Here is a 26,220-nt window from a genome sequence, read left to right as displayed (position 1 = left end):
GCTTAAAACCTTTTTTCTTGCTATTAAAGCTCTAATGCTTGCTGAATGTGTCTAGGTTATTGAAAGTCGAGACTAATAAAGCTTAACAGCCTCTACAAAGGTTATTGAAAGTCGAGACTAATAAAGCTTAACAGCCTCTACAAAGGTTATTGAAAGTCGAGACTAATAAAGCTTAACAGCCTCTACAAAGGTTATTGAAAGTCGAGACTAATAAAGCTTAACAGCCTCTACAAAGGTTATTGAAAGTCGAGACTAATAAAGCTTAACAGCCTCTACAAAGCTTAGAGTATTTGTTCATTGCAATATAAAATAAATATGGTATATTAAGGTCATAAAATTCTTGTGTTTCAGGCACCCCCAGTTGACCAGTGGAACAGTGACCTATCTGGCTTCATAGTTCAATACTGGAATGACATTACTATGGGCTCCCTAACTTCACTTGGTGTCCTTGACCTCACCACCATTGTCAAGTAAGCCTACATTTGTGTTTCATTTGTGGTTCAAGTTTATTCAGAAAATCAGATTTTTTTTGCATTGTGTTTTAAGGGAAGTTTATATGAATAGATGTTGTGGAAAAGTCAGTTAATGATCTATTTTACATATATATATATATTACATTAGTAATTGTAGTCAAGAAACAGGAAACAGGAACAATAATAAAAAAATAAGATAGTGTTTTGATTATGGTTGAGAAAGATTGCAAGAATGTTTTGCATGACAAATAATTTCTGGTATTTTTCAATTCAGCTTTGAAGTCATTAAATTATACTCAAGTGTTTTGTAAATCGCAGTGCAGGATTTAACATCAACTTTGTGAGCAAGAACATAAATGTTTCAGGAATCTTGTGCCTTACACCCAGTACACTGTACGTGTTGCGTCCTTCACAAACCAGCTAGCCAATGGGATTGGCCCATACAGTGAAAACATCACTGTCAAAACACTACAAGATGGTATGTGATGGCTTTTATTAGATAGATCATCATAGCATCCCAGATTTTTTAATAATTTCCATAATCACAATAACAATGACAAACATATCACTATAATAAGGACACCGGTCCATTGCAACATGCACAAATACATATTATACACCATAATTATACAATATTGGATGTGCAAAGATTCATTAAATTTGGCAAAAACAAACGCAAAAACTCATTAATGCTGTACTGGTAGTTATATAGTTAGTGTTTGCATAATTTCATTCATCAATTTTTATCATTTTTTAGCTCACCTGTCACATAGTGACAAGGTGAGCTTTTGTGATCACAATTTGTCCGGCGTCCGTCCGTCCGTCCGTCCGTCCGTCCGTCGTCCGTCCGTCCGTCGTCCGTCCGTCCGTCTGTAAACTTTTACTTTAAACGACATCTCCTCATAAACCGCTTAGCCAATATCATCTAAACTTCACAGGAATGTTCCTTGGGTGGTCCCCTTTGAAAATTGTTCAAAGAATTGAATTCCATGCAGAACTCTGGTTGCCATGGCAACAGAGAGGAAAAACTTTAAAAATCTTCTTCTCCAAAACCACAAGGCCTAGAGGCTTAATATTTGGTATATAGCATCATCTAGTGGTCCTCTTCCAAAATTATTAAAACTATCCCCCTGGGGTCAAAAATGGCCCGCCCCGGGTGTCACTTGTTTTACATAGACTTATATAGGGAAAACTTTAAAAATCTTCTTCTCAAAAACCACAAGGCCTAGAACCTTGAAAATTGGTATGTGTCATCATGTAGTGGTCCTCTACAAAATTTGTTCAAATTATTCTCCTGGGGTCAAAAATGGCCCCGCCCCAGGGGTCACTAGTTTTATTACATAGTGTTATATAGTAAATCTTTAAAAATCTTCTTCTCCGAAACTGTAAGGCCCAGGGCTTAGATATTTGGTATACAGCATCATCTAGTGGACCTCTACCAGATTTGTTCAAATTATTGCCACAGGGTCAAAATTGACCCCGCCTAGGGGGTCCTTGTTTTTACGTAGTGTTATATAGTAAATCTTTAAAAATATTCTTCTCCAGAACCGTAAGGCCAGGAGCTTAGATATTTGGTATACAACATCATCTTGTGGACCTCTATCAAAGTTGTTCAAATTATTGCCACAGGGTCAAAATTGGCCCCGCCCTGAAAGTTATTTGTTTTTATATAGTCTTATATAATAAAACTTTAAAAATCTTCTTCTCCAAAATATAAGACCTAGAGCTTTCATATTTGGTATATAGTGTTACCTAGTGGACCTACACCAAAGGTATTCAAATTATTGTCCCGGGGTCAAATTGGCCTTGCTCAGGGGTCATTTGTTTTTACATTGTCTTGTCACTTAAACATCTTTTCCTCTGAAAGTAAAGGTCAGAATGACTCCATACTTGATATGTAGCATCCTTACATGGTCCTCTCTCAACTTTGTTCAAATGATTTTGTTTGGCCCCTTTTAGGGGTCACCAGAGCAAAAAATAGAAAAACCTTTAAACAACTAGATCTTATTAACTGCTTGATGGATCTTCAAGTCCTCTGTCAGGTCTTTTCAAATAATTTTGTTTGGCCCCTTTGAAGGACCACCAGAGCTAGAATTAGTAAAAAAAACATAACATTTTCTTCGCATGAACCCCTTGATAGATCTTCAGCAAATTTGGTTTGAAGTGTCCTTGCATGGACCTCTCTTAAATTTGTTCACATAATTTTGTTTTGCCCCTTTTAGCTAAAAATAGAGTAAAAAACGATTATTCTTGTGAACCTCTTGATGGATATTTACCAAATTTGGTCTGAAGCACCCTTGCATAGACTTCTCTCAAATGTATTAAAATAATTTTGTTTGGTCTCTTTTATTTTCATATTTCTTATAATATGCATGAATGTTCTCAAAATGTCAAGACTTAAATCATTGTTGTGTACGCTAAATTACTGAAATACGACGATAATTATCGAAATACACAAGACAGTTATCGAATTATGCCTTATATACAATTTTTTGTTCGATTTTTACTTCATTATATGTTGTAAATAATAGTGTTGGGAATCGGTTGCAATTTTACTATCGATGATCGGTTCCACTCAAGTAACCGATTATCGATAGTACAATCGGTTTTTAAAATACTAGATAGTACCTGAGTTGTAGTTTTATTCATGTAGAGTATTAAACTCTTAATCATTATATGCATATACCTTATGTCTATGATTGAAGTGTTGTTGTATAAAAAATAGTTCATTTCCTTGCTCATTGTGGCTTTCATCAGACTCAGCCATTTTGTTAAAGATAACATCTTAACACTTACTAAAAAATTTTTTTTAGATAATCGATTATAACTAAATACTATCGATTGTCGCCGATTTCAGACCCAACCAATCGATTTTCGATTATAATCGATCATCGGAACATCACTAGTAAATACTTTACCAACCTCAATTTTTTGGCTCCGATTTTTACATTTTTCCGTTGCATCCTATCTTATATATTAAGGGTTTTTACCCCGTTTTTTCAACTATTTTTTTGCCTGTGTCCTATCTATGCTAGCGTCCTATACTTGATATAAAACAGCCAAGTCAAAAAAAGAAAAGAAAACAACATATGCTGCAAATTTGTTTTTCTATCATTTCCATTCTTTGAATGAATAATCCAGGAATTTGTTCTTTACAAATCACTGATACTCGTTTTTTCATGTCTTGAATTTCACAATTTATTTATCAAGAAGAACAACAAACTGTTCCTAAAATAATCTAAAACCTTAGTACAGTGCTCCAGCGAGCCCCTTTTTTGAGGGCGGTTACCTCTAAGTTGAAGGTCACACTTAGTGTTTATTCACAATGGTATGCTGCATATAAGTACATGGAGGTTAGGCTGTCGTAACCGGGCTGTAACTTTATCTTGAATGGACAGATTTTAAAATGACTAGCCACATATTTTCGACATACCAAGACGACATGTCGTGTGCAAGACCCATGTCCCTACCTCTAAGGTGAAAGATACACTAAGTGTTTATTCACAATGGAATGCTGAATATGAGGACATAAGAGTGTAGGCTGTCAAGTATGGGTGGTATTTCAGAGGCTATTTATAATAACTTGCCATAACAATTTGACACGTAAAGGCAAGATCAACTTTTCATGTACTTGTTCATAGGTCAATGACACATTCGGGGGCATTCGTCTCATACTGTGACAGCTCTTGTTCAATATTCTTTGAGAAACAAGCTATATTGATAACAAAGGTTAAACTCTTTTACTCAGGTGAGCGATTTAGGGCCATCATGGCCCTCTTGTTTAATGAAATATATTATAAATAAATGTTTCAGATAAATTATACCTTCTTTGGCTGTATGAAAGTTTATGATTTTTGTAATCAAGTGTATTTATATAATAAATTATCTCATCAAAATAAGATAACAAAATATCAAATAAAGGAAGATAATTATATTTTACTCAAACCTTGGGCCATAATTACAAACAATCTTAATCCAAGTCTAGACTCAAAATCAGAAAAGCACTTTTATTAAATTTAAAAAAAAATAACCTTTATACCATTTATTTTATGAAAATAATTTTGACTTATTGTACAATTTTTTGAATAGTAATTAAACTCGGCAAATTTCATCATTAAAACTCCTACCGGTGGAAAGAAAAATAACTTCAAATGAAGATTTTCAGTTTTGCCACTAGAGTCTGAACTCAGACTTGAGACTGTGTGTAATCATGGCCCCAGAGACAATTCCAAGCTCATACTCAATTAAAAATAGAATAGTGTAGATTATTTGTTTACAATGTACGTCCTTTTTTCGTGACTTCAGTTCCTGGCATGGTAGAAAATCTTCAGGTGAGAGCAACAACAACATCTCTGAGGTTGTCATGGAGACCACCACCTGTAACCAATGGCATCATCTCTCACTATCTTGTAACCTATGTTATGATTGGTCGAGCCACACCATTGGATATGGATCAAATTGAAGTTAACTTTACAGAAAATATAGGTGATCTTGTACAAAAAGAAGCCTTAATAAGTGAAATATTTATAAACTTCTCACCTAAAATAACAAGAGACTTGCTGTATCCTATAGCACATATGTGTGACACAGTTTATTTAAATAGCACAGCGCTAGAGAAGTATGAGAATACAACAGATATTAGCCAATCAGAGTACTTGTTGCAATTCAACATATCAAATGTCCTTTCTGATTGGATGAAAGATGAAGATGTTATGATTGGTGATTTATGTGGTGGATTAAAGTCTGCAATACAAGAGATACTCATAGATAATGCAGGTAAGATTTATTTTCATACAATGTTATTATATAAATATCAGATGCCATTGAGGGTGATAACATAATATATAATGTTAACCAAAGAACATTAAATGTTAGGCTTGGTTGACATTTATGCTTCAAGGGTTAACTTTATATGCTATATCATACAGTCGAAACTCGTTGGCTCAATATCTCATGGCTCGATATCCTCGTTTGCTCGAACCAGATTAAAAGGACCTATTTTTTTTACTCTATGTTCATATTAAATTTGATCAGATGGCTCGATATCTTGAGGGTCGATATTACTCAACGCTCGATGTCATTTTCGCAGTCCCAAGTAAGAACTTCACACTTAGTTCTGTTTGCTTGGGTCGATGTCATTTTCGCAGGTTCAGATAAGAATCTCACACCTTGATTTGTTTGCTTGGCTTCATTAAGCACAAGACGCTAATCGATAAAAATTGCTTGATTTTATTATAATTATTATCAAATTCAAGTGGTTTAACAGTTTGAATAAACATGCCAACACTTTTAAGTTCTGTCGCTAATTTTTATCCATGTAAAAATTTCAATGCATTTTGATATAACTTATAAGCTATGTTTGTGTTACTCTCTGTTTAAAATTGCTTGTTTGTTGTTACCCATAAATGTATTTTTATAATAAATAAAAAAATCAAATAAATTGATATTTTCTAAGTATCGAATAAGTCATGTCACGAACTGTACGATGTGTAACTATGTTCAATAAATACTCTATTTTTGCGGAGATGGCGTAGCAAATAACAAACGAGGTAAACAAGACTTTTTTTTAACAAATAATTCTGTAAGCAATCCCGCTTGGCCCGATATTCTCGAGGCTCAAAGTATTTTGGCCGGTCACTAGAATATCAAGCCATCAAGTTTCGACTGTAATATGCATTAATGGTAGGAAGTGCAGTGTATGGGAGCCATAACTCTATATCAGCTTATCACATAGTTGTTGCCCTTTGCTACTGTTCCTTGTCTGGAGCATAACTTGAAAACTACTGGATGAAATCTGATTAAACTTCATACAATGGTAACTTATAAGCACAATGAGAGGATGTGCAGTGTACAATAACCATAACTCTATTTCAGCTATCTACAGAATTATTGCCCTTTGCTACTTTTTCTTGTCAGAATCGTAGCTTCTTAATTACTCAATAGATTTTAATTATTCAACACACATTGTTTTAGTGTGAAGTGGAAATGCAGTGTACAATAACCTCAGAGTTATGGCACCTTTTCAAAGAAATATTTTGCCATTCCTGCGTCCAGGCAGATTTCAGGGGTATTCATCACTCCTGTGACAGTTCTAGTTTGAACACTTATTACTAGTATATGATAAATTGGAACTATTCTTGACACAATAGTTATCTTTGCTAATTCTTTTTGCAAATATACACTTATTTACCAATCTTTCCCAGGTCCGCTAGATTCCAGCATATACAACCTAACGACAACAGCGAGCACAATCACCTTGTCAGACCTGGAACCGGACTTTGTGTACAATATTACCATCAATGCAGCAACAGGGGCTGGGTATGGAAGGGCTGTATTGCTGGAGACCGCCACATGTGTGTTAAAGTTTAGTTGATTATTACTCATGTATCATTTTTGAATCACAAAAAGATTTTATTATGGCAAATGAAAATAAACTCTTTGTTTATTTAATGCAATATGTTTTGTTTATTTAATGCAATATGTTTTCTATCATTAAAAATATCACAGATGAACGAAAAAGTGATGTTTAAACTGCACATATGCAATGCAGTTGTACATTTTTAATATGGTTGGCAAAAGTGAAAACTTTAAAAATACTGGCTGTTTAAATTTTTATTACTTGAAACCATATCATCGCGGCTTCAAAATGTTATTGCTATAAAAAGTAAACTGCTCATACATTTTTGCGAGAATTACTTGTTCTTACTTCTGGAACTTTTTTTCCTATTTTTATAAAGTTTAATAGTAAAAATCTAAATTTCAGTGGCACCAGTACCTACCCTACCCACCACTGCAAGACCCAAGCCTAGACCCACACCCCGCCCTACCACGACTCCCTGGCCCCTGGGGCAAGAGGCACAGATTTCTGACCCCCTCAACCTGCCTGTGATTATAGGCGGCGGGGTCGCAGGGCTGTTCCTATTGGTGGTCATATTCTTGCTGATTTGTTGTTTGTTTATGAGGAGACAGAAGAAGAGACAGAGTGATGAAAAGGCAAGCGGTATGCTGTTTTTATTTTGTCATATAATTATATCATGGCTGACATATAGGGTTATTTGGTCTGGCATTGTGACTCAGGTGTCACACTATTGTTATAGATCAATAACTTTTAACAATTTGGTGTAGAATCTTCAAAATTGGAATGACAATTAATCATGGCATTAGATTCATGACCTCTATTGATTGTGGGATAAATAGGTCAAAGTGAAGGTGAACCTTCCAAGGTTCCGAATCAATAACATTTTAATGACTCTGTGTATTATGGAGTCTTTAAATTTTGTACCAGTATGTGTATATTGTTCATAGTCAATAAATTACCTCTATTGATTTGGGTTATATAGGGTTATATTGGTCAAAGTTCAAGGTCATAGTGTCCTTCACTTTGAAAATAATTTGCAGAATTCTAATTTACATTATGTGTTCATGGTGTGAAAAATCACATTTTGCCATCTGAATTAAAAAAATATATATCAAGTTTCATTCAAGTATGTCCTGTATTTTCCAAGCTATGCCAAAGTTCAATCATTTTTTATGTAAACTTATTTGAATTTTCATAAAAAAAATACTGAAATTCCATGTCTGGATAACTTTTTTAAACAATAAAAACACTGAAGGTATAGATTTCAGAAAACAAAACCGAAATTATTGATATAGGCAATTTTAATGAATAGTTATAACATAGCTATTCCAGTATTAAAGCTTTCACATTTATTTTGGACAGTGATTCAGCAGGAGTCAATAGAAGACAACCAGTTTAACAGCATGTACGGGCAACTAGACCGACCAAGGTATCAATCACTTCATTTCTTCTATGATCTGTACAACAGGCTTGATTTCAATATTTTCGATTTCTGTTTTTTTCCCTGTATTTTTCATTATATTATTGTATTGTATTTCAATTCTTTTGCAGGGCCCCGGCTATTGCAGCTGCAGCAGAAGATGGCACAGACTCTGTGGATCTGTATGCTGACCAGGTTCGCTTCCAGTCTCCTACACGTTCACCCAGAAATGTGAGATATTAAAACTACATTCTATTTTTAACTGAAATGCACTCTCTTTGGATTTTACATCTTAGTTTTATTCTTCATACAGAATGTTGCTTTGTGATATTATGAATAATACGAGTACTTAGATATTTGTTCAAAAACATATGTACATTGCTCCTTATTTTACATGTGGATTTAAACCCTGTTTGAATATATTTGCATGTGAATATTGAGGAGTAAACACCTTGCTTTTAGGAAACCATAAGTTCCTTTACTTCAGAGAGTATGCATTAATTTGTATGTGAATTTGAAGAGTGCAAACATTATTTAAAACAACATGGCCCTTTATTACAGAGAGTATGTACTAGTATATAATTTGTATGTGAATATTAAAGAGTGTACGGCTATACGCCTTGTTTTAGGAACAACACGATCATTTATGACAGAGAGTATGTATTTGTATGTGGATACCGGTAATGATTATGTGTAAGTTAACCTTATTTTAGGGAACCACAAGGTCCTTCATGACAGAGAGCATGTATTTGTATGTGGATAATGATGAGTGTATAAGTTAACCTTATTTTAGGGAACCACAAGGTCCTTCATGACAGAGAGCATGTATTTGTATGTGGATAATGATGAGTGTATAAGTTAACCTTATTTTAGGGAACCACAAGGTCCTTCATGACAGAGAGCATGTATTTGTATGTGGATAATGATGAGTGTATAAGTTAACCTTATTTTAGGGAACCACAAGGTCCTTCATGACAGAGAGCATGTATTTGTATGTGGATAATGATGAGTGTATAAGTTAACCTTATTTTAGGGAACCACAAGGTCCTTCATGACAGAGAGCATGTATTTGTATGTGGATAATGATGAGTGTATAAGTTAACCTTATTTTAGGGAACCACAAGGTCCTTCATGACGGAGTGCATGTATTTGTATGTGGATAATGATGAGTGTATAAGTTAACCTTATTTTAGGGAACCACAAGGTCCCTGGTGACAGAGAGCATGTATTTGTATGTGAATAATGATGAGTGTATAAGTTAACCTTATTTTAGGGAACCACAAGGTCCTTGATGACAGAGAGCATGTATTTGTATGTGGATAATGATGAGTGTATAAGTTAACCTTATTTTAGGGAACCACAAGGTCCTTGATGACAGAGAGCATGTATTTGTATGTGGATAATGATGAGTGTATAAGTTAACCTTATTTTAGGGAACCACAAGGTCCTTGATGACAGAGAGCATGTATTTGTATGTGGATAATGATGAGTGTATTAGTTAACCTTATTTTAGGGAACCACAAGGTCCTTGATGACAGAGAGCATGTATTTGTATGTGGATAATGATGAGTGTATAAGTTAACCTTATTTTAGGGAACCACAAGGTCCTTGATGACAGAGAGCATGTATTTGTATGTGGATAATGATGAGTGTATTAGTTAACCTTATTTTAGGGAACCACAAGGTCCTTGATGACAGAGTGCATGTATTTGTATGTGGATAATGATGAGTGTATAAGTTAACCTTATTTTAGGGAACCACAAGGTCCTTCATGACAGAGTGCATGTATTTGTATGTGGATAATGATGAGTGTATAAGTTAACCTTATTTTAGGGAACCACAAGGTCCTTGATGACAGAGTGCATGTATTTGTATGTGGATAATGATGAGTGTATAAGTTAACCTTATTTTAGGGAACCACAAGGTCCTTGATGACAGAGTGCATGTATTTGTATGTGGATAATGATGAGTGTATAAGTTAACCTTATTTTAGGGAACCACAAGGTCCTTGATGACAGAGAGCATGTATTTGTATGTGGATAATGATGAGTGTATAAGTTAACCTTATTTTAGGGAACCACAAGGTCCTTCATGACAGAGTGCATGTATTTGTATGTGGATAATGATGAGTGTATAAGTTAACCTTATTTTAGGGAACCACAAGGTCCTTGATGACAGAGAGCATGTATTTGTATGTGGATAATGATGAGTGTATAAGTTAACCTTATTTTAGGGAACCACAAGGTCCTTGATGACAGAGAGCATGTATTTGTATGTGGATAATGATGAGTGTATTAGTTAACCTTATTTTAGGGAACCACAAGGTCCTTGATGACAGAGAGCATGTATTTGTATGTGGATAATGATGAGTGTATTAGTTAACCTTATTTTAGGGAACCACAAGGTCCTTGATGACAGAGTGCATGTATTTGTATGTGGATAATGATGAGTGTATAAGTTAACCTTATTTTAGGGAACCACAAGGTCCTTGATGACAGAGAGCATGTATTTGTATGTGGATAATGATGAGTGTATAAGTTAACCTTATTTTAGGGAACCACAAGGTCCTTCATGACAGAGTGCATGTATTTGTATGTGGATAATGATGAGTGTATAAGTTAACCTTATTTTAGGGAACCACAAGGTCCTTGATGACAGAGAGCATGTATTTGTATGTGGATAATGATGAGTGTATAAGTTAACCTTATTTTAGGGAACCACAAGGTCCTTCATGACAGAGAGCATGTATTTGTATGTGGATAATGATGAGTGTATTAGTTAACCTTATTTTAGGGAACCACAAGGTCCTTGATGACAGAGAGCATGTATTTGTATGTGGATAATGATGAGTGTATTAGTTAACCTTATTTTAGGGAACCACAAGGTCCTTGATGACAGAGAGCATGTATTTGTATGTGGATAATGATGAGTGTATTAATTAACCTTATTTTAGGGAACCACAAGGTCCTTGATGACAGAGAGCATGTATTTGTATGTGAATAATGATGAGTGTATTAGTTAACCTTATTTTAGGGAACCGCAAGGTCCTTCATGACAGAGAGCAGTGGGAATGTCCCTGTCGGCAATGGACGTAGGATCAGGGAAGCTTTCAAAGGTGTGTATACAATAGGTCCGTATTTCATCCCTGTTATTTTTACCCAAGGCTTATTTTCTGAATGATTTACCGCAATCCATAGTGACAAGTTTAATATGCACACATTCCCTTTCCTATCCAAAGATGTAGTTTTTGTGAACTTATTTTCATTGTAAATATCTTACCCTTATACCTATAGTACATGGATCACCTTATACTTTGACTTTTTTATGTAGTTGTAGAGAAGACAAAACAACAATAAATTGTTAATACACAGTCACATATTGTAAAAAAAAATTCCAACTTTGTTAAAATGGATTTATTTTACCTTCTTTTATCAACAATCATCAAACACTGAAACAGCAAGTGGCAGTTTTGAACAGGGTTTTGTTATTCTAGTAACTTCTAGTAGTTCCATTGTTGCATTTTCTGTCACATTTGGAAATATTTGTTAACAATAGAGCTTTTATTATGTCCCCCATGTTGGTTGGTCAGTCAGTAGGTCGATCGGTCAGTAGTTGGTCCGCCCATCCGTCAGTAGACTAAAGCTTGTCTGAATGGTCATCAAACTGGACATGAAGGTTTGGTCTGACCAGTAGATGACCCCTATTGATTAAAGGGGTTCATCAGGTTAAAGTTAATGTCACAATGACTTTTGAATGCTAAAAGGTTGTACGAATGATAACATGACAATGCCTGTACCCATGGCCCTCAAACTTGACTCGGAGGTTGGGCCTGACCAGTAGATGACCCCTATTGATTTTAGGGTCATGGGGTCAAAGGTCAAGATCACAGTGACCTTGAACACAAACTTGACAATTTCTGGACCTATTGTCATCAAACTTGACATGGAGGTTGAGTCTGACCAGTTGATGACCCCTATTAATTTTAGGGGTCATCGGTTTCAAAGGTCAAGGTCACAGTAACCTTGAATTGGAAAAGGTTGTCCAAGTGATAACTTGACAATGCCTGCACCCATGGCCCTCAAACTTGACTTGGAGGTTAGGCCTGACCAGTAGATGACCCTTATTGATTAAAAGAGTCATCGGGTCAATAGTCAATGTAACAGTGACCTTGAATGCAAAAGCTTGTCTGTGTCATGACTCGACAATGCCTGCACCCATGGCCCTCAAACTTGACCTTTAGGTTGGAGGTGACCAGTAGATGACCCCTATGGATTTTGAGGTCATAGAGTCAAAGGTCAAGGTAACAACTCATAATCATTATTAAATTACCTGATAATGGTCATAAAACTCATTTTACTTATTCTCTGCTGCTTAGAGGATACATGTTTATCTGCAAATATCAGTCATCTGAACAAGATTAAAAACTGTACCTACCGGTACTATCCTCACACTTTGAATGGTCATAATCTTAAAACTGCCTCAAAGGCATCAAATGTCAATGACAAAAGCTGTCATTTCGGTCCATGCATATTTCATTAAATTGTTCAAATATTCTTGACATCATGGTGCTCAGGGGGGCATAATGTTTGACAAACATCTCTTGTTTAAATTTAAAATGATGTTTTATCATTGTAACAAACACTTTGTTCACATTTTAGTCGCATTTTTTTTATATTGAGTGAATGAGTCCCTTTAAAGTTCTTGTGTTTATCAAAAGAGTACTGAGCAGTTTATGTAAAGGATAATAGCAGTATTGATTGTAGGTACTCAGGTACATGTATTTAAACCTAATTAAACTATTATTTGCATGCTGCCAATTTTGAATGTTACCCTGCATGACTACATGTATCTATTTCCTAGGCATGTCCTTTGATGAAATAGAAGCCCAAAGAAGTGATGGTGAGTTTGTGCTGTGCCTTTATTAATTATTTACCCTTTTTTCACAGCCAGTTTTGAATAATGGGATTTCATTTTGTTGTATTAAGGACTCTGACCCACAAACAAACTAGTTTTCTAATATCTCCATTAAAGCTGCACTCTCACAGATTGACCTTTTTGACAACTTTTGATTTTTTTGTCCAATATTGTTATATCATTTGAAAGGCTGGTAAATTAAGTTTGATTGATATAAATTGCATATACATGTATGAAGCCTTCTTGTTAAATAATCTGTTGTGAAGAACATGTATACACCTAAGTACCTTTTACATCTAAAATCATTATAATGTATATATCGTGAGTAAACTTTTTTTTACCTAAGACAACCCCCATTACTCCGGCCTAGCAGCCCCTGGCACAGTAAAAGCGAACCCGGCCTATTACGAGGAGTCAGCCTCCAGTGACCAGGAATCCATATCTGTATCCATGGTTTTCTCTGCTGAAGATTCACAGGTGGGCTGGTTTCTTTTTTAAAAAGTTTTAACTTCTCCTGTCCCAATCGAAGTTTAAAATTGTGAAATTCTATACTTTAATAATGGTGAGAGTGAATCAGTTCTAAAAGACATTATAAAAAAGCTGATTAAAATACAGTCAAAACGTGTTGGTTCAACAGCGCTTGGCTCGATTTCTTCTTTCGGTCGCACTTGATATAAAGGACTGATTTTTTTACTCCGTGTAAGCATTCGCGCTTGGCTCAGTATTCACGAGTCTCAAAGTATTTTGGCCGGTCCCTGGGATATCAAGCAAACAGGTTTTGACTGTATATTGCTTTCATCCTTTGATTCACACTTATGGTGATATGGATTGGCTCGATTTAACATTAGAGTATTACAAAAATTCTGTCACAGGGTTGTGAAAATGAAAGCATGATCATGTACGTCTTTTGGTACACATTGTCAAGACAGTGCCCTTCCATCTATTTTAGCATGCTTATATTATTATCAACTAGTTTCTTTACTGTGGAGTGACCTTAATGCAGATATTTAAGTATTTCATGCTTTGGATATTAAAGGGACTAGACGCCAGGTGATGCGATTGCGAGAAAAAAAGAAAATTGTCAAAAAATATTATTCTCTTAATCATGTTAAATTATGTATTATCGGCCTCCAACTAGCTCTCATTGACAATTCTAGGCGTGTTTTGAGGAAATACTGTATTTGCCTATATTTGGACAATCTAGTGTCTAGTCCTTTTAAGAGTTGGCTCCATTTCTTAACAAGTATACATCATGTGTGCAAACATGGAACTAAATGTATCTCAAAATTTTTATTTTCACACAAATAAGCTATTTTATTAAATATCATTTTGTAACTTCCAGCTCAGAGAATCCACATTGAAACGGAAAAACAAAATGAGGAGTATGGACGCTGCTGCTATAGCTAGGTTACGGAGCAGCACGTTGCCTTCGACAGTTGGTAGGCACAATGATATGTCCGCTCTCATCAGTGACGACGTGCAAATTGTGTTTAATGAAAGAACAGCGTTGTAATGAAGCAAAATGAAGTTATATCCTGCATCCAACATGAAAAATGCAACCCCATTGGTCCAGGATAATATTGGGTCACTAATCTTTAAATCGTACCAAAATGGCGTCTATTTTCAAATTCCTATGAATTAATGAAACATTTCCAATAAATTGACTAATGTAAACTGGTCCTTTATATCATATATTTACGTTACGGGGTTAGAAGGTGACCCCATATTGAATATAAAGGACGCAGGAAACAATATGCGAGTATTGGATATCCCATATGGTTTCCTTTGCTCGGTATATCCCATATTGGGTTGACTACTGACTCGGTAACTTATAATATCATTCTGTAAAGTTTATGACATGAGGGAAGACTGAGTTATGAACTTGCATGTTAAAGTTAACTGATTACTCTTTAACAATCCTTGATTATTTAAAGATTGTTGAGAAGATGCTCTTCTGAATTATGGGGAGTATATGATGCTACTGTTTTGAATATTTAACATATGTGTATTTCATTGTTCAAGCTTTGTAATGAAGTTTTTTGCACATGCTGACCCTGGTTATTATAGAGGTATTTGATAGGCATTTCGCGCTGAACACTATGACAGTTTGCATTTATATTTGGTACTCTAAACGATTACTCGAGGATGGACAGCTTCTGACTTGATTGTTCAGACAACCAAAAATAAACTCAAACTTTTGAAGAATGCCAGTTTCATGGTCATATCAATACGGAATTTATTTTATGTTTTTTGTGTTGTTTTTGTCTGATTATATTTCTGTTTTTATCTTGACCAAGTCATGTTGAATTGTTTCTACTGTTTTCGTACCTGTTGTTCCAGTTTTAGTTGTATTCTTGTGATTAAAAGTCATTATTGTATGTTTCAAACACATATTACGAGAAGAACATTATATTTAAGCCAAGTTGGATGTGTATGTTGTTGTTAAATATTGGTACATGCTTTCTTGTTGTTTAATGTCATTATTGTATGTCCAGATGACATATTTAATGTCTAATGTCATTATTGTATGTCCAGATGACATATTTAATGAGAAGAATATAATTTTTTACCTGATTTGGATATGTACATGTATGTTGTTAATGGTAAATTGATATTTGTACATGCATTTAACTTTCCTGTTTTGAAAATGGTATAATATAACTTATTTTTTATATTATTGTATAAAATTAAATATAAATCCAATATTTACTGTGATACCGAATTCAGGTTGCTGTCTATTCCACAGCTGATTTTGATCAACATTTTTCCATAGATGAGTGTTTTATGCATACTATTTATTCCTTTGTCTCTGTTCATCACATGATTGAAGGCCAAAAATAATGTGTTTGATTTTTTAAGAGTGAAATATTTGGATGTGAGAGCGGTTTAGCAGTAGGGGGTCTCAAAAGCTGTAGATTTTATCAACCACGGTTAGAGTTCACATATCTGGTTCATGATAAATTTTTCGCTCGTTTATTTAAATGTTTGCATTCAAAAATATTTGGTCATTCTGAATTCATCTTAGGAGGTCAATTTTCATATTCATACTTTTGAATGTAAAAAAACGCCATATAAACTTACATATTATAATAGTAACATCATCATGGTGTTTCTTTTTTTTTAAAAAGCCCATGCCAATATAGTATAATGGCGCAAAACTATAAAGTTTATTGGTCAGTGATAATGGTTTATCAGTATAAATTAAAAGTAAAATCAATTGGATGTTAATATGTTAAATGCACTTGAAGCTGCACTCTCACAGATTTACCATTTTTACAACTGTTTTTATTTTTTGTCTTGGAAAGAGCAATATTTTGCTTAAGTATCTGCAAACCAATGATATAAGGTTGCTGACAAAAAGTCAGGTCATAGATTTTCATATTTCCTTTCGAAAATAATGTTTTATATTTTAAACCGTTACTAACAGTTTAAGAGAAATGCATAAAACATCAATTTTTAAACTTAAATATAAAAATCTGCGATCATTTTTTTTGTCAGCAGTCTTATATAACTGGTTTTCAGGGATTTTTGCAAAACTTGACCTGTTCCAAGACAAAAATAAAAAAGTTGCCGGAGCTCAAAACCTTCAATCTGTGAGAGTGCAGCTTTAAACGTTTTTGCATTGTAATGATGGATGGGTTACCTTTATATGTTTCACGTTTTGTGTTACTATTTTACTATTGTGAGTTGGTACAAACTGTCTCTCTATATATATTAACTATATATAGAATATAAGAAGGGTGCAATAACATTTATTTATATATCCGTAAATGTATATTTATATACATTATATGTACATGTACCTGTGTTTATTATTATTTCAGTACAATATTAAACGTTTGAACATTTTTAACAACTTTTCATTTCATTTTCTCGGCTGACATTATATCATTAGGATTATAAAATTGTTAGATGCACATTATTGAATCATATTTGCAATTCCTATTATTTTGATAAGAACAATTAAGAACCGTCCTAGCTCATATCACTCTGACGAGATGGCACTTGACAAACCTGCACGATATGATCAGGGTAGTTAGATGCTCATTAGTTGTATCATATTTGCAATTCCATTTATTGTGACAATAGCGATTAAGAACCGTAATGTCATCATATGACATGAATTGGTGCTTTTAAAGGTGTTTGACACCTGATGAAATAATTCCAAGAAAAAACAAACAAATTATCCAAACCTTAAAATGGATATCGTTGTTAAGAACGAATTCAATCTTATTTACTGATGTATCACATCACATAAGACCAATGAGTGAATAAATTAAAAAAAACAACAACACACAAATGTTTAAAAACATTATAAATGATAGTCCGTAAGTTTCTGAAGATGGTCCGTAATGTCCCTAAATCTGGTCCGTAGTGTCCCTAAATCTGGTCCGTAATGTCTGGTCCGTAATGTCCATGGTCCGTAATGTCCCTAAATCTGGTCCGTAGTGTCCCTAAATCTGGTCCGTAATGTCTGGTCCGTAATGTCCATGGTCCGTAATGTCCCTAAATCTGGTCCGTAGTGTCCCTAAATCTGGTCCGTAATGTCTGGTCCGTAATGTCCATGGTCCGTAATGTCCCTAAATCTGGTCCGTAGTGTCCCTAAATCTGGTCCGTAATGTCTGGTCCGTAATGTCCATGGTCCGTAGTGTCCGTGACCCGTAGTGTCCGTGACCCGTAGTGTCCGTGACCCGTAGTGTCCGTGACCCGTAGTGTCCGTGACCCGTAGTGTCCATGGTCCGTAGTGTCCGTGACCCGTAGTGTCCGTGACCCGTAGTGTCCATGGTCCGTAGTGTCCGTGACCCATCACATCGCTAACGACACATGCATCTTTCGCGGTTTATGCTCATTTTTTCCAATTCAAAATTTACTACGGTTGTCTACCACTTAAATCCCAGTATGTTGAAACATATCGTTGGTATAAGTATCTGTAATTCATTAACAGATATGATTTTAACAGGGAAACCAATATGCGATATTTTAAACGGGGAAACACAGATGCGTCGGCTCCATGATTAATCATTTTAATCATGTAAAGGGATGTGTTATCGGCCTCCTGCTAGCTGGCATTGACACTTCTAGGTTTGTTTTGAGGAAATAGTGTGTTTGCTGATTTTTGGACAATCTGATGTATAGCCCCTTTAAAAGAGTAAAAACATAACCGTAAAGCAATTATGAAAGATATTTTATATTTAGGGTTATTTATTATCAACAAGCAATGTTATGAACAATTTACGCATTATGTTCTTAAAATTTAATATTGCCATGCATTTGTTAAATAAACTTAAGGTTTCAAATATATTTGTAATGAAAAACTATCGGGAACTAGTTATTTCGTACCTAAGTCATTTCATACCATTTAGATAGTCATTTCTTAATCTATATATTTATATATTTGTTATTTTTTAAGTTATGAGATACAGAAGTGAAGATAAACGTGTTAAGTCTACATATATATTAATATTATATGACTTATGATTATGTTTGATCAAAATTAGTAAAAACGAATCGTCATATACGAATCAAAGTAACTAAAGAACTATGGAGATCTATTCATTCATACTTACATTCATGAGTGTTGGGAATCGGTTGCAATTTTACTATCGATGATCGGTTCCACTCAAGTAACCGATTATCGATAGTACAATCGGTTTTTAAAATACTAGATAGCACCTGAGTTGTAGTTTTATTCATGTACAGTATTAAACTCTTAATTATTATATGCATATACCTTATGTCTATGATTGAAGTTATTAAATGTTGTTTTATAAAAAATAGTTCATGTTCTTGCTCATTGTGGCTTTCATCAGCCATTTTGTTAAAGATAACATCTGAACACTTATTATTTTTTTTCGATAATCGATTATAACTAAATACTATCGATTGTCGCCGATTTCAGGCCCAACCAATCGATTTTCGATTATAATCGATCATCGGAACATCACTAACGTTCATCATAAAATCCTATATATTACTATCATATTTTGTCGAACATCACAACAATTAATACTCAGCTCCATGACTTCGAATCTCTAGGAAGTGCTTCACATCAGATTTATGAGTTTATTATTTTATTTTACATATACGGGGTAACATGGAATTAAATAAAGACTGTGCAATTTTGGAGGTTTTTTTATTTGTTACTTTGAAAACAAAAAACATGGCCATCAAAAAACGTCAAAATAGTACACAAAATATTAATAAAATTTACAAATATATAATGAAAAATAAAAAATGCAAGTAAAAAAAGAAAGAATTAAATATATTATTGCAAATATTATTCATAAGTGAGCGGATTGTTCATAACTTTGTTAAAGTTAACAATGTTGTTAACGCCATCGTTGTTAACTTTCAAATCAATGTTCCTCTGTTCACAGATACACTTATGATCCGCAGTGTTGCCAACAAGAGGTGAGACAATTGATATTGTTTTGTTTAAATATTTGAGCTTATCATCAAATGGTTTGCCTTTAAAACGTTAACAACGAAGTCGTTAATCCCTTTGTTAACTTTAACAAAGTTATGAACAATCCAGCCATTATGTGCTATTTACATGCATTTACATTCGTCTGGTACTTTGTACTGGGCAGTTGCCTAATTCCGGATCAATTTTGAAGTTTTCTTAAAATATTGTCATAATTACTGAACATAAGTGCATGAAATTTTAATAGAAAAATATTGGGTACTATGAAGCAACCAAAATGGAAAAAGAATAAAAGAAAAAAAAACAATCAATTATAATATAATATTCAGTACGAAATAAGTTCATCGATTGATACACGCAATTGCCGAAATGACGTTCATTTAAGGAATGGAAGTTGAGGTGTAAATATATGTTATTGGCATTGTATTTCGTGATTGACGATAAGGCATAAACATCGTGTATATATATATATAGTGTTCTAGTGGTCTAGTGTTTAAAGATAACCCTGTCGAACCTCAATATAAAAGCTCGCGCTGTGTGACGTCATCCCCCAAGTGACTCAATATTGACATTTAGGAAAGCGAAAGTTTAGAGGTATTTATTTTGGGGTTATACTCGAAAAGCTGCACTTTTGTGTTGTTTCTGTTGCTATGGAAGTCAGTTGTGTAGACCGTGATCATTCTATATTGATTCCGGTCGCCGAAACGCTTTTTAAACGATTTCCGAATATTTAGGCAAATCCGCAATTAGGCAACTGCCCAGTATAGATAACACGTTCATATTGTATAAAACGCAAGGAGTTATGACGTCATTGTTCACTTAAATAATGCGCTCCGATTGGATTGATTATATTAGCGCGACGTCATTTAACCAATGATTTCCGACGTTACAAAAAAAACAGCTTTTTTTATACAAACGAATGTTGTCGGTTTGACTTCTTTATGAATATATATATATATACCCATTTGCAGAAGATACTGCTTATTTTTAATCGTAAACACTTTTTTTGGTAAATGTAAATATAAGTATTGATCGCATTTTTTCTTGCGTTTAACGCTTTTCATGGAATTTGCTCACGTGCCCTACTGCGTTCATAAATGCAAGAACAAATGCGATCAATCCTTAAAATGATCGTCAAACAACAAAGTAATAACAATCATCTCCATGATTTTCGTGAAGCTCCAGGAACGTGTAAACTAGGACGAGTCGCTTGTTTTTTCAGACTTGGTCTTTCTGGAATAGGTTCAATCTTGGAATGATTTACACTAAATTCTTCGGGCAAGCTTGTTATGGGCACTGACGCTAGAGATGGAGGTCTTGGGACTGCCATATCTGGAAATGGTAGGGTCGGGGATGAACAATATTCATCTGGAATTTCCGACAGTGTCAGTGGCTGGTCAAACGCTCGGACATCAACTTTGGGCTGGTTTACGCTGAATTCATCAGGTAAGTTTTCTAATGTTGTCGGGTGTCCCTTGTCTGAAAAAAAGAAAAAAAGTAATCATTTCAAAATTGACGAGTTGCCTGCAGCCCATTTAAATGTCGATTGGCTGGTAAAACTATTATAATTGTAAATAAATTATATCACATGGCTGCACCATCCTATGAATTAACTGGAAATTATCCGCCAAATAATCACTACAAAATGCATTTATTTCTGAGGCGACTGGTCTTTTATATATAAAACATATTTGAGTGTAGTGAGCAAGAGTGAGGAGTTTAAAAGGGGTCATGGTCTGCCCATGACAAACTTTATTTACCGAGAAAAATTATACCAAAGAACTTCCGAAATATGTATGCATTAACTCATCGTTTCGAATAGCAATTTGTCTACTTCCAATTTTTTTCGTAAATAAGTTATTTTATTTGTTCGTTTATTATACAGTCGAACCCCTTTGGCTCGAGCTCGTTTGGCTCTTGGCTCGAATTCCTCGTTCGCTCGAACTGGATGTTAAGGACCCATTTCTTTATACTGAAGGTAAGAATTCCCCCTTGGCTCGATTTTTTCCGAGGCTCGAGGTACTCTCGCCTGTCCCTAGGAGTTCGAGCCAACGCGGTTCGACTTATTAAGAATTATTTCACAATCATCATAATGGATACCTTTTCCTACATTATCCGATGACAGGATTATCGTTCCAGCCCGCAATGGTTTACTTCGTGCATTGCCTTTGTTTGCATCCCTCGTGATTACCATTTCGTCTATGCTCCCTCTGCGCGCTAACCTTGGTCCTGATGGTAAAATGGTATTCTTCGCCCTGCTACTGACTGGTCTTACATTTGAATTGGACCTTACTAATCCAGTGGTAACCGTATTGGCTTTCCTTGAAGTCTTTACAGACGAATTGGGTCTTTTTAGACTTTGGACTTTACTTGTAGGCTCAATAACTTTCTGTAAACCCGTTGCAGACCGCTCGAGTTGTGAAGCATCGGGGATGGAATTGCGTATATTTTGCCCTCTTAGCTTGTCGTACTCTCGCATATGTTGCATTGTCCTTAACGAACCTTTCTTTCCAAAAACGGAAGGAGGTTGTTCTTTAAAACTCCCCCCAGATAAGCTTTTCGGCGACTGTCCAGAGTCACTCATTCCCTCGACTGTAAATAAGTACGACGTTCAGAATTATTATAGAAGCTGTGAAACAAAACTTGTACGCGTAGTTGTACATTTGATCTACTTTTTGCGCACTACGTCATCCAGTTGTGTGTACATTGTGCAAATTTATAATGACGTGTAAGCGAGCCTACAATTGGTGTGGGCACACAACAAAATGCTTCCCGGTCTTTGTATCCCTTCAAGTAGTTTTTAAAAACAATGTTTCTCCCGATTAAGAAAGCTTTTAATGATGAGTACATTGCATTCTTTTATGTATTTGTTTAATTTACTCATGATTTACATCATATTTGAAGACATTAATATGGTTTCGAATAACATTTCGCAGGATTCAGAGATGACCCAATAAGAAAGAAGGGAATTTCGTACCTGTTCGGCACCAAATACAAGTTTAAAGTGAAATTTCAATAACGACTTTTAAACTCAACTGCAACCTTTATATAAAGCCATGCAGCTACACGTAACAGTTCGCATACACATGATGTTTGGCTTAAGAAAACAAAAGGTTCGGATTACCAGACCCTACCTACGAAATAGGCGCCGACCCTACCGTTTTTAAAGCCAAATAAAAAAAATATAAGTGTGTGTTTTAATCTTTAGTTTTATACCTTTATAGCTTTATACAGAAGATAACATTAACTCCATTCTCCAATGATGAAAATAATGTTTTACATAAAGCCTTTTAAAACTGAATAAAATGAAATAAATAAAAAGCCTATTTAAATTGCATGTTTTTGAAAATGATGTAACCCTAACCAAACCATTTTTTGGCCTTTGCAACCTCTATAGATGATTTACAATCCTGTTATTTATTACCGGTAAATCTTATGCATGTCTCAGACAAAAAGTTATGATATGGAACATGCTTTGATGTGTTCAAATGACACTGACCAACAACATCTCTTCCTGTTACTGCGCTGGAGCGGCGACCCGAGGCGTCATGCCACGAACTGCCGTTCAGGTTAAGGGCAACAGATGGCTCTTCGATGTTCCCCAGACGTCTATCTAAAAACAGAAAGAAACATAGTTATGAATTGCCCAACTATTTCTTCCCGCCATTAGCTGGTTTGGCATGTTTGTAAAACATGCATGTAATACCTTAAATTCTAAAACAGATATTTCCAATAACATGAAATCAATGTTCCCATGGTGATTATTTTTATAAATGGATTATATCTTAAAGTTAATTATGAATGTATTTGTTTCATATAGTTGTAAAGGTTTGCATTTTAACTCCGGATTTTACCAAACAACTCACATGGGTATTACGCAAGTAATTGAACAAAGCGTTATTAGAAGTCCCACTGGATTCTTTTCTGTAGTTATATGCCTTTTTTAATTTAACTTTCAAGAAATGATAAGATGACATGGAGTATAATCTTAATGATTAAGAATAGGCGAACTAGCTCTTCTTAATCGTTAAGATTTTACTTTAGGTCATATAACTGACTTAGAATACAACCTCATTGACTGTTGTCAACGTTAAATCTACGAGGGTGCGTATCGAAAGAATTGCAGTGGGCGGACCTTTAAACAACACCGAAAGTTAATATTCTTAATGTCAGATTAAGCCTAGTACTTAACGACCGCATATCTGCAATTACATTGGTCATCTAACTGGCAGTAGGCGGACCTTTGAACAACCGCAAAAGTTGATATTCTTAATGATTAAGCGTGGTACTAAATGCTTACCTTTCTGCAATTTCATTGGCTGATAATGTAAGTTATATTCTAGAGGTTGTTTACCTTTTCCGTTTGCTTTTGCCTTTATAGAGCGGAGCAAGTCATCCTTGGCGTGAACGTATCCTTTCTCCATGCTTAACGGAATATCCAAGCTCTGAGAAACCTCACCAAGTGGATGGATATCTAGAAACAAAACCTCTTAGTCATATTATTAATATTTAAATTAATGAAGCACGGAATCTAAGTCTGTTTTTCAATTTTCATTAAGAAAGAACTGTGTGTGTTTTAATCATTTTTGGATGTTGTATGAATAAGCCAAATACTGAAGTAATTTTCATTCTGATGTAAGGCGTGTACGTAAATACAATTATCTTAGGACTTGAATTATGTTAAACAGGATGTTCAAAGTTGTTGTCAAATTCTTACCCGCTTTAAGTATTCCTTTCCGCCTTGCAAATTTCTTCTCTTTTGAGGCTTTAAAGTAGTACACACAGCATATAGCAATGACGAGAATGATCAGCGCTCCAAGACATGGGATCAGAATGTACAGCCAGGTCAGCGACCTTGAAGTTACTGGACGTACAGTTGTACTCGGGGGAGCAGTAGTGGTAGTAATTGTTGTAGTTGTGGTTGGGGTAGTTGTTGACGTTGTTGATGACGTTGTTGATGATGTGGTTGATGAAGTTGTAGATGATGTGGTTGATGATGTTGTGGAAGATGTTGTTGATGACGTTGTTGATGATGTTGTTGAAGAGGTGGTGCTGGTGGTACTGCTTGTTGTAGAAGTCGATGTTGTCGTTGGAACACCTACAACAGGTTTAACATTTACGTATCCATTGCTTAACACACGTTTACAGATACCAATGATCGCATTAAAGGATATTTGAAAATGAAAAATATAGACCTGTACAAAATATCAATGTTATTAATTAATAAGAAATTACAAACTGAAATTTGTCAAAACAGCATTACATTAAATTGAAAAGCACAAAACACTTAAAATAAAAAGATACTATAGTAGCTACTGTTTGATAAAGCATGTTTATGACAGCAATGTTTAGTCAGCGCCCATTATCAAATTAGATATAAAACCATCACCAAGAAAATGTTATCCTACTAAACAAATCAACGTAATATTATTTCACAGAAGAAAGCAAACAAATTTATAATGAGGACATTGTCAGTTTCATCAGAAGGAAATCCATTATTTGTCAGTTTCAGAAGAAGGAAATCCATTTTTTGTCAGTTTCAAAAGAAGGAATTCCATTATTTGTCAGTTTCAAAAGAAGGAAATCCATTTTTGTCAGTTTCAGAAGAAGGGTATCCATTATTTGTCAGTTTCAGAAGAAGGGTATCCATTATTTGTCAGTTTCAGAAGAAGGGTATCCATTATTTGTCAGTTTCAGAAGAAGGAAATCCATTATCCGTCAGTTCAAAAGATGGAAATCAATTATTTGTCAGTTTCAGAAGAAGGGAATACATTATTAATCTTTTTCAGAAAGAAGGGAATCCATTATTAATCTTTTTCAGAAAGAAGGGAATCCGTTATTAATCTTTTTCAGAAAGAAGAGAATCCATTATTTGTCAGTTTCAAAAGATGGGAATCCATTATTTGTCAGTTTCAAAAATATGGGAATCAATTATTTGTCAGTTTCAGAAGAAGGGAATCCATTATTAATCTTTTTCAGAAAGAAGGGAATCCATTTTTAATCTTTTTCAGAAAGAAGGGAATCCATTATTAATCTTTTTCTGAAAGAAGGGAATCCATTATTTGTCAGTCGCAACAGAAGGGAATCCATTATTTGTCAGTTTCAAGAGAAGAGTATACATTACTTGTCAGTTTCAATAGAAGGATATCCATTATTGGCAGTATCAAAAGAAGGAAATCCATTTTTGTGAGTTTGATAAGAAGGAAATCCATTATTTGTCAGTTTTAAAAAAGGGACTCCTTTATTAATCAGTTCCAAAAGAAGAAAATCTATTATTTTTCAGTTTAAAATGAGGAAATCCATTATTTATCTGTTTCAGAAGAAGAAAATCCATTATTTGTCAGTTCCAGAAGAAGGGAATCCATTACTTGTCAGTTTTAGAAGAAGGAACATCCATTATTTGTCAGTTTCAGAAGAAGGGAATCCATTATTTGTCAGTTTCAGAAGAAGGATATCCATTATTTGTCAGTTTCAGAAGAAGGGTATCCATTATTTGTCTGTTTCAGAAGAAGGGTATCCATTATTTGTTAGTTTCAAAAAAAGGAATCCATTATTTGTCAGTTTCAGAAGAAGAGAATCCATTATTTGTCAGTTTCAGAAGTAGGAAAACCATTATTTGTTAATTTCAAAA

General features: G+C 34.6%; 2 protein-coding genes across 2 annotated transcripts in view; one reads left to right on the top strand and one right to left on the bottom strand.

The window, feature by feature from the left end:
• LOC128224604 (cell adhesion molecule DSCAM-like) overlaps window positions 1-16,989 on the top strand; it is a 44,810-nt gene extending 27,821 nt beyond the window's left edge. The window contains exons 25-35 of the mRNA XM_052934522.1: window positions 352-470; window positions 839-951; window positions 4,779-5,249; window positions 6,677-6,826; window positions 7,237-7,473; window positions 8,194-8,260; window positions 8,383-8,482; window positions 11,285-11,366; window positions 13,112-13,150; window positions 13,512-13,642; window positions 14,508-16,989. Coding sequence (XP_052790482.1) covers window positions 352-470; window positions 839-951; window positions 4,779-5,249; window positions 6,677-6,826; window positions 7,237-7,473; window positions 8,194-8,260; window positions 8,383-8,482; window positions 11,285-11,366; window positions 13,112-13,150; window positions 13,512-13,642; window positions 14,508-14,678 — 1,680 coding nt within the window. The 3' untranslated portion in view covers window positions 14,679-16,989. The remainder of the gene's footprint in view (window positions 1-351; window positions 471-838; window positions 952-4,778; window positions 5,250-6,676; window positions 6,827-7,236; window positions 7,474-8,193; window positions 8,261-8,382; window positions 8,483-11,284; window positions 11,367-13,111; window positions 13,151-13,511; window positions 13,643-14,507) is intronic.
• A 2,350-nt stretch (window positions 16,990-19,339) lies between these two features.
• LOC128223335 (serine-rich adhesin for platelets-like) lies at window positions 19,340-25,986 on the bottom strand. Its single transcript, XM_052932611.1, has 6 exons — window positions 25,958-25,986; window positions 24,307-24,719; window positions 23,944-24,063; window positions 23,089-23,202; window positions 21,690-22,181; window positions 19,340-21,068 (listed from the first exon to the last, which is right to left on the bottom strand). The coding sequence occupies exons 1-6, from the start codon at window positions 25,984-25,986 to the stop codon at window positions 20,746-20,748; spliced, it is 1,491 nt and encodes a 496-aa protein (XP_052788571.1). The 3' UTR covers window positions 19,340-20,745.
• Between the last annotated feature and the right edge of the window lie 234 nt (window positions 25,987-26,220).

This window comes from Mya arenaria, chromosome 17, assembly GCF_026914265.1.
Source record: "Mya arenaria isolate MELC-2E11 chromosome 17, ASM2691426v1".
Classification (NCBI taxonomy): Eukaryota; Metazoa; Mollusca; class Bivalvia; order Myida; family Myidae; genus Mya; species Mya arenaria.
The sequence above is the reverse complement of the archived record's forward strand: the minus strand, read 5'-3'. Positions and strand labels throughout refer to the sequence as shown.

Excerpts from the sequence above, each read along its gene's own strand:
- LOC128223335 (XM_052932611.1), bottom strand. The coding sequence starts at position 25,986 with ATGGATGTTCCTTCTTCTAAAACTGACAA. Across the intron at positions 24,064-24,306 it reads GAAAGGAATACTTAAAGCGG|ATATCCATCCACTTGGTGAG; the intron begins GTAAGAATTTGA and ends TTTTGTTTCTAG. Across the intron at positions 22,182-23,088 it reads AACAGGAAGAGATGTTGTTG|TCGAGGGAATGAGTGACTCT; the intron begins GTCAGTGTCATT and ends ACTTATTTACAG.